At 35.3% G+C, this 9184-nt stretch overlaps 1 protein-coding gene and 1 long non-coding RNA gene across 6 annotated transcripts; one reads left to right on the forward strand and one right to left on the reverse strand.

Moving 5' to 3' along the window:
* The first annotated feature begins 2824 nt into the window (after nt 1-2824).
* On the forward strand, nt 2825-6489 carry LOC149139298 (uncharacterized). Of its 5 annotated transcripts, XM_089448403.1 has the most exons (6): nt 2827-2970; nt 3207-4078; nt 4900-4978; nt 5754-5954; nt 6102-6239; nt 6390-6489. In XM_089448403.1, exons 3-6 carry the CDS (start codon nt 4901-4903, stop codon nt 6405-6407), a joined length of 435 nt encoding a protein of 144 aa, XP_089304529.1. In that variant the 5' UTR covers nt 2827-2970; nt 3207-4078; nt 4900; the 3' UTR covers nt 6408-6489. The 5 variants fall into 5 exon arrangements, with proteins under 5 accessions (XP_089304531.1, XP_089304529.1, XP_089304532.1 ...); XM_089448405.1 differs by lacking the exon at nt 4900-4978 and having other exon boundaries at nt 2825-2970; XM_089448406.1 differs by lacking the exon at nt 4900-4978 and having other exon boundaries at nt 2828-2970; nt 3988-4078.
* A 436-nt stretch (nt 6490-6925) lies between these two features.
* LOC149139299 (uncharacterized) lies at nt 6926-7283 on the reverse strand. Its single transcript, XR_016264504.1, has 2 exons — nt 7149-7283; nt 6926-7066 (listed from the first exon to the last, which is right to left on the reverse strand). It is a non-coding gene; the product is annotated as an uncharacterized LOC149139299 (long non-coding RNA).
* Nucleotides 7284-9184: the final 1901 nt, after the last annotated feature.

Consider the following 9184-nt stretch of genomic DNA (forward strand, 5'->3'; position numbering starts at 1 on the left):
ATATGTGCTATGCAGTCAACCAACTAAGCCAAGCTATGGTTAGGCTGGCCAAATTGTATTGGAAGGAAACTAATCATGTTTTACTGTACCTTAGAGGCACTACCTAGTATGGATTATGGTACAGATGGAGAGAGGGAGTGAATATGTGTGGCTTCAAAGATGCGGATTGGAAAGGAGTCCATCCAATGAAAGAGTACATTAGGTGAAATTTTTTAGGGTTGGGTCGACAACGGTTTCTTGGTACAACAAGAAGCAAATATTTGTGGCTCTCAACTCGGCAGAATTAGAATACATGGTTGCAAGTTAAGCAACATGTGAGGTGATATGGATGAGAAAGATACTTGTGGGTTTGTTTGGTTAGATGATGTATCCAACTATGATCTATTGTGATAATCAAAGTTGCAATAAGCTCTCTAAGAATCCAATATTTAACGATCGATCCAAGCATATAAATATCTAGTATCATCATTTATGGGTTTGTGTGTAGAGGCGGATAATGTTTCTATAATACATTCCGACAGAGGAACAATATGTTGACATCTTGATAAAGGATTTGTCAAGAGGGACGTTCAAGTTCCACAGGTGTAGGATAGCGGTGTTTGATAATACCTTTATTGCTGAGAGGGAGTGTTGAAAAATGCAGCAAGAAATTTTCAATTTGACTTTGCCTTGGTCAAATTGAGAAAATTCGAATTTCCACATCAACAGACTACTTGGATGCAGTTAACTTGTGTGACATGGCTCTTGTCACTTAGTTAGCTTAGTAAATTCAAGTTATAGGGATTAGAGGTCAGTTAAGCATGTGTGATTGCTAATTTATAGTAATCAAGGTCAGTTATTTCAAGTTGTTTTGATTTAAATTAGTTCCAACTATTGATATAATGAGTGGAAGGCCAATTGTGCAGTGGGACAACAATCTAACTCAGTGATCATCCAATTAACTGATCAATCAACCCAAAATAGCTAGTGCACATAGAGAATTCGAGTTCCCTAGCTGTGGTGGAGATTCCAAGGTAGTGTAACATTAGTTGTAGACTAGTCTTGAGTGTATAGGTGTTGCATGTAGTCAGTTGATCAACCTTGGGAATTGTGCAATCATTTGGAGGAAAATTCCTAAAAAATAGGGGCTTAATTCTCCAGGATTTGCACAAGGAAATAAGAGCTCAAGAAGAGGCATAAATTGACTAAGTCTCGGTCAGAGCTTCTCATTGAGCAAAGAGATAGGTTATTCACTTGCAGGTTGTGTTCAAAGCGAGAAAACAATTATAATACATCTCTATTGATTTGATTTAATGCAAGCAAGCTTAAGGGGTTTTTAGCAGTTGATTTCCCTTAGAAAAATACTATGTATGTGTGTTATTTCTCATTGCATGTTTCTGATTATTTTTCTAAATTGTGAATTGAATTCCGTAGAGCAGTAGAGTAGGATTGTGTCTATTTTTAGATTAAAATTTCTTGAGCAGTTGCAGTTCTACACCAAATTTCTACATATGGGTAAATGATAAAAATCTTTTTGTATGCTTGCATTTGTCTCATGTCGAGAAAAGAGGAGATACTGAAGAGAAGCAACTGTGAAAAAGACAAGAAGGAAAAATTGCAAACCTGATATGCTCAGGGGGATACTAGCTGGATGCAGTATCAATGTTGGGAGGAGCCAAGTACTCAACTATTAATTTTCTAGACTAATAATTCCAAGTCGATATTTCCATCTATAGTGTTTTTTTGAAAGATAAGAAATAACTATGTTTTATTTACTTATTTTGCACAGTAAAAGAAAAAGGAAAAAATAGCTATGGTTTTACTAGAAAATTATGAATTGTGAATAGAAAAGAGTTAGCTATGATTTTATTTATGAGTTTTGAATGGTAGAAAAAAATGGTTCTATTATTTTTGTTTATAAATTTGTGCAAAGGAGTATAAAAGGAAGAAATTAAATATTATGCTTAAGAGAACAATAACATATAGAAAAAACATCTTTTACGTTATTCGAGAATTTAAACATAAAGGAGCTTGTTAAACTAGATAAGAAATTATTGTGAATACAAGTCTTTTTATATGTTTTTATATACAAGCATATACATATCCTAAATATAGTACCAATCATGCCTAATATACATTACTATATGTATAGACAAATATGTGTGTGTATTATTTCAACGCATATTTATTTAATAGGCGCACGATATAATATACGACGAAAACGTGTCTTTGTTTTCAAAAAAGAGGAACTACGTAGACTTTGAGAGTAGGTACGCATACAGAATAATATTGAACATGCATGCATTAAATCTTTTTATCATCACTCTATTTACTTAGTTTAAATTACAAACATAAGAAATTAGCCTAAGTATACAATGAGTGAATTATATATATAGTGTCGTTTAGAGCACGGTGGTATTATTTACCAAAATTAAATAAATATAGACATGTAGAGAACACGATCTATTGACATGTAGACAATTTTGAAATATAATACCACACATAAATCACAAAAGCATAATATAAACATTAATATGTGCAATCGATAATACTTTTCAATAAACCAAGGAGAAAAGGCATGGTCGAAATAGTGGAAATGTTATATATGTTTATGCATGTTTGAAGGACCGTGTTATGATTATAAATAACATTAAGAGGGACATTTTTAGGCCGATAGGCTTTCCTTTGAGTCAGACTTTCGTCGTTCTTTTCCTTGTGAGATTGACACCTGGCATCCTTCAGACGAGAATGTACATCTGACATCTGTGGACAGTTTTTTAGGGCCACTACTGTGCTCTCTACTGACATCTGTGCACATTTCGTGATATTCGTCACGGTTTTCCTCCTTCAGTTACTCGTCATGGCCTTCATCCTTCAGTTACGGGCGGAACATGGCCTTCATTGCTGTTATGGGCGGAGGGTTGTTATCGGCGGAGAGCTCGAGAACCATCGTCTTCGTTGTTACAAGTAAACGAGTCTATGTTGTTACAGGTAAACGCTTTGCTGATATCTCCTTCACTATCAGAAAATATGTTAATCTATTTTGTATAGATTTATGGTGAGTAATATGTTGCAGACTTGCTGCATAAATATAAACTCTCAAAAAACATCACCAGAAGGGGTGCACGTCAATGTTGTGTAGAAACTCAATTGAACAAACATTAAAAAGTATGACTAGGATTGTTTAGTGGTAATCTGCCTAACTGTTCACCACATTTTTATTACAGGTTTTCACTTATTCCAAGGTTTCGAGTCTTGGCCACAATATATTGCAAATTTGCAATTATTTCTTTATCAGGCACCGAAATTGTTCATCAATAGCAGCTTCATGCAGGAGCTCTTCACATTTTGAAGTGAATCATTATTTTTTTCAGTAATGGCAGCTTCATGCATGACCTCTTTACATTTCGAAATGAATCATCATTTAAGTTCAGTTTTCTCCTTTTTCATAAAAAATGTTAACAGGTATAAACACAAGCGCAGGGTTTAGAGATGGGAAACATGGATCCAAGACTCTGATGAAATTGCAGAATATTTAGACAAGCACTATGCCGAAAACACCCTAAAAACCCCTATGGAATTCAGGGAGGTTGGGTGTAAAATCTTTCCAATATTTACAAATTGGCTCCAAAGCAAGGATCTCGGCAGCTCCTGTAGAGATGAATTTGTGGGAGAGCTCGTAGGGTTTGATCACCAGCGTTCTGCAATCTCGTTTTCTTCCGGAATGAGCATTGGAATTTTTTGGCTTCTTTTTTGTGTCGGAGCCCCTTGCAATTCCTTTTCTTTAGTGCTCTTATTCCTTTTCCAATTTTCTTTCCTATTTGTCTTCTTCTTTCTTCTTTCCTATTACGCATTTCTTGTTTAATATTGAAAAAATGATTATAAATTGTTTTTTTATCTCAGGTTTGCCTGTGTCTCCTCTGTAATTTCCTGCCCGGATTTTTCCAGGGACAGTATGGCCACGTGTTGAGCAGGATTAACTAATGGATTTTTGTGGTTTCTTGCTAGAATTTTCATAAATTGCAGAGGAAAATAAGTGTATTGTGCCGTCAAAGAAAGATGAACCGCAGAAATGACATTCAAGACAGGAGGCTTGAGAGTAAGTAAATATTTTCACGGCCCTGAAGTTAAATCGTTCACAGGAATGCTCATTTAGAAGATCAATTTAAGGGCCGCGAGATCATTCCCTCTATTTACTGTTGTATATTTTCAGTTGTATGGAGGTTTAAACACTTGCTCATATAAATCTCAGACTCCACTGTACCAATTTAAACCTTTTTCTTTAGTCAGATTTCTCTGGATTACCTCAATTAAACCCCGAAGGTCAAGTAGAAAACATATGTCAAATAACTTTGGTGGAAACTCTGCTACAGAGTAGATGTAATCAATCACCAATTCTCTGCTACCATTTTTAATGCTTTATAAGCCCAAAATAATATATTTTATTCTGAATATGCTAAAAATAAATGTGAATCAGGAATTCCAAGCAGAATGATGATAATGGGTTTTTTTTCCAAGGAAAAACCTGTAAGGTAACCCAAGGGATGCATGGCATATCCAGTAAACTTCTTGGTGTAGATTAGTGCATCTAGCTCGGAGATTTGAACTTGGTACCTGCTGACAGGAAACTAGAATAATGACGACGCATCGCACTGCAAATTCTAATAAACAGGAGAGTATCTCCTATATATTCTAATCTCACAATCAACCCACGTACCATTTACTTCCACAAATGATCCTTTACATTGGCTAAAGGGTCGTAACAGTTGATCAATGTTTACTCATTCAAGACTTTAACAAATGATAGCATTGAACTACCATTATACATTGTGCATTCTAATTAGTGTATACATTTCAAGGTGTTGCTTTAGACTCCCTTGATTGATCCCTTAAACATTTCTTTTCCAAAATTTGAAGCAGGATGTTTAGGGCAGCAAAATGGAGGGTTGAAAGGAACAAGACCAAAGCTGAGTTCAAACTCCAGTTTCAAGTCACTCAAGTATGTGTCCTGACCAAGTTGCTTATCTATTTGCAAAACATTGTAAACAAAACCATTCAAGGACAAGTTCTCACCAGCTGTTATGATTAGGTGAATTTCAATTGTAGCTTCTGAGATGGATAATTGCATATAAATTGTGTTACAAAATGGAGGTTCACTCGCCTTACCAATCTATTAAACGTAGCATCAGGTCTCGGCATTTATCACGTATGGATTTGTTTTCCATTAGTGTCTGAAAGGATAAACTCATGCATTGCATTTTTGATAGTGCTACAAATTATGCAAAAACCTTTGCAGTAAGGTTAGGAATTCTCATTTTGAGTAACTGTGCAAATAATATATAGTTTTTCCTTACCTATTATATATCACGTCCAGACCAGAGAACAATTTACAAAGTCAGGAACATGCCTGAGAAAACCATGTTAGATGAAAATATAGCAGAACAGCTGACCTTTGATTGCAATGGTGCCAATCTTGTAAAATTAGGGTTTACCCTATCCTTAGAGCACAATCCTGTATAATCTGAGTTTACCCTATTCTTAGAGCACAGGTGAACTAATTAACGTCTGTCTTCTTGTAATAAGGCAATTTGGAGCATGACCCAAGTCATCAAGATCGTTTTGCTACATTATCTTGATTATTCAGGATACCTAGAGGAATGGATGCATCTATGTTAACTTCTATTAACTTTGAACTAGCATTGTGTTGATCAGCCTTCTACAGTTTCTTCATAGTTGAAAACTACAATGGACATATATTGTCCTGCTCATTTCAGGTACCACAACCGGGATATGACAAGTTGAGTATATCCCTGATATCATTAGAGACAGGTAAAATCGTAAGCAATACAGGAAGAGCTTCCATCAATAACGGAACTTGTCAATGGTCTGATGCAATTTTTGTAACTACAAGACTCGAGCAAGATGCAAAAACTGGGAATTATCATGAAAAAATGTACAACCTTGTTGTATCAACGGTACTGCCTATTTCTCATCTTTTACATACATTTTAATCCTTTTTAAATAATTGAATATTTACCATTATATTGACTTGAACACAAAAACATTAAAGCAATTCTGATTTGTTTTTCTTTTGTTTAAATATAATTTCTGCAACTTGCCAGGGCTCTTCTCAATTTGGTTTCCTTGGTGAAACAACCATCAACCTCGCAGATTCTGTAGGAGCCATCACTCCATTATCTGTTTCTCTGCCCCTTAAAAGCCCTATCACTGGTACTATTTTACATGTAAGGCATCCGGAGGTATACCTAAAGTTTTTCTCTCATCAGAGTTTTAACAATAGCTATTTGTTGCTGTTTTATATTTTAATGAAAGTAAAAAAAGTTAAAAGAAAATTTTGAATTCAGCTATCTATACAAAATAAATAGTCTTGTTACCTTGTTTGTTGGCAGGTTAGGATTCAACTCTAGATACTTTCTTTTCTGACTGATTACACAGAGATTTTGAGCGAGAAAAGGATGTCTTGGAAAGAGAGCATCATAACATGAATAATGAAGCTGCTGCTATGACCCTGATGAAAGTGCTATATTTTCTGAAGCGACAACAAATGGCCATGGCAGCGAAGTAAGACCTCTAGGCTGATACAAATGGTTCCTATGTAAACATTCATACTCTATCATAAAATTGTATGTTGGAAGTTTGTGATGGCCAATAATGCTTTTGAATGATACTCTATAAAGTGGTAAACATCAATAAGAAGGGTGTTAATGGTTAGTTTGGACAATCTGGAAAAATTATGCGATAAGCTTTTTTACATCCTACACTGGCACTTGTGCATTCTTTTCTTATATCAGCCTGTAAATTATGTTTGGTGCATATGGGCAAAATATTCATAATTCAATGGCCCTGCCACTATCTGGCATCTAATGAAGGCAGATCAAACAACTCGACTCGAAATTTGTTACAGGTCATGTTTGATGGTTGGCTATTCCAAGACATCAAAGCGAAATGTTGGCCTTCTTATGATGTTGACATCATCAAAGCCTTTGCTAAGTCACCTTCCTTTTACAATTTTCCAACCTTACTGTAACGAACTGTAGAAGAATATGGTACTGCATGGCAATCCAATCTATATCAAAATTGACAATTTTTGCTGTCAACTTCCCCTCTTGCAGTGAGAAAATATATTCTGACAACCAACAAGTACTTACATTTAAATTTAGCATACTTTTGCTCGATCCTGTGAATTCATTGCAGACTCTGGATCTCTCAAACATGTGGTTGCCTCCAACTTGATGAAGTGCTTAGATTTCCATCTCTTATGACTCGGGCCTTAATTGTAAGCCTCCTGTGAGTAGTATAGCCTGAAAATGTCCTAAGCACCTGTTCCTTTAGTTCAAAATGAGATGACATAGCAAGAAAAACAAACATTGCAACAGATATAAATAAAATTATAGCAGGCTGCAAGATTAGCAGCTATATTTAAAATTGCATATTATGCTATTCTTGGATGCTACTGAAATATAGTTATGAATGAGAAGTATGCTCTTTCTCTGGTACCATTGAACGATGATTCTGAAATGGCACACAGAAGGTTTACAAGAAATCTTATGAATCCAAGAGAATGTATCAAATTATTCTACCTTCCCTGTTTCAAAATCATGGCATTGTCTGCACTGAATCACTGATGATGAGTGTGGTGGGCATTGCCATATACTATATATTTATTTCCTATATTTACATATCAACTCTACTCAACTTTGCATCCAACTTAATCATAATAACTATGGTGTACCTTGTGTCAAACTCCTAGAAAAACTCCACAGAGGCATCATAATCCTTTTAAGAGAAAGAAGATTGGAAGACTTCATTACTCACCATATAATCAAATGCACAACTATCCATGGAAACTACATTTATCAGCTTACCAGGGCCTTGAATATTGAAGCTTGTTGACTAACAGTTTTCTTATTGCTAGGAAACACTGCTTGAAGCATGCAGACCATGGATTCCCATTGGTTTTGACTTATTGAGTCTCCAACAAACATTAAGCGCTTTCCTCTTAACCGCTCTAGCAGATTTTTGGCATTGAAACTGAAACACCATATACAGAAAAGTCCAAATCCTTTTATTCTCATATACAATATCACCTTGTATTTTATCCATTTATTTTCATATGCAATATCACCCTGCTTTTTTGCATTTCATTTCCTTTTAGCATAAATGCAATGCAAAAGAGAACATACTTCTAGGTAGGCTAATTTGTTTGCATTTTTATTTGTAGGGTTTATTTTGATTTCTGAAATATTTTGGAATAGAAATGATTGAGGTAAAAAACTGATATTTTCTATTTTGGAATGGGGATTGCCAAGAGTTTCGCTGCTACATCTCAGTTCTAACAGCTTTGAAGAAAGCATTTCTAAAGATATTGGCAATGCTAGAAATTTATCTAACCTACAAATTGACTGTAATAGATTTTCAGGTAAGCTTCCATCTGAGATTGCCAAGGTAGGGCTTTTATCTGTTTTCAATGCTAGCAATAATAAATTTTCAGGAAGTATACCAGATGCGCTTTATGGGTTACATAATCTTGATGTATTGGATTTGCAAGTAAATTTACTTTCTGGTAACATTTCGTTGAGTATTGGGTCTTTGAAACAACTTACAGAGCTTAACTTGAAAGGAAATGATATTTCTGGTAAAATACCTATGCAAATGGGTGATCTCCAAAACCTCAGATACCTTGATCTATCCAGCAATCAACTCAAGGGGAAAGTCGTTACATCTTTAACCAACCTTACGTTTAGTTTCCTAAATCTATCAAAACAATCAACTGTCTGGAACAGTCCTCAGTAGCTTGAGTAAATTCAGAGAGGCATTTATAGGCAATCCCAAACTCTGTGGAGACGATTTTCAAGATATCAAACCCTGTGTCAAGATATCAAAAACGATTCTACATCACCAAGCAATTCAACATCATTCACTCAAGGCAATTTCAAAGGAAGTAGAATATAAATTAAAGGATCCATCTCTGCCTCCTGCAACACCAACTCGAAAGGCAAAAGTAAGTTTGTTTGTTTGGGCAGAAAGGAAAATGGCGAGATGTACTGCAGGCCAGGTTATCAAATGCAAAGGTAACTACTTCAGTTCAGTTCAGTGCAAGGAGTCATTGCCACATTCTTTTTATTTCATGTATATCATTTCATGGCAAAATTGATTTACAGGGTTAAGCTGGATTTATGCAAAC

This window comes from Pinus tabuliformis, chromosome X, assembly GCF_031772625.1.
Source record: "Pinus tabuliformis cultivar Carrire ecotype Pingquan chromosome X, CPIR1, whole genome shotgun sequence".
NCBI lineage: Eukaryota > Viridiplantae > Streptophyta > Pinopsida > Pinales > Pinaceae > Pinus > Pinus tabuliformis.

Coding starts and splice junctions, on each gene's coding strand:
- LOC149139298 (XM_089448403.1), top strand. CDS start 4,901: ATGTTTAGGGCAGCAAAATGGAGGGTTGAAAGGAACAAGACCAAAGCT. Junction 4,979..5,753: donor TCCAGTTTCAAGTCACTCAA/GTATGTGTCCTG, acceptor TGCTCATTTCAG/GTACCACAACCGGGATATGA. Junction 5,955..6,101: donor ACAACCTTGTTGTATCAACG/GTACTGCCTATT, acceptor GCAACTTGCCAG/GGCTCTTCTCAATTTGGTTT.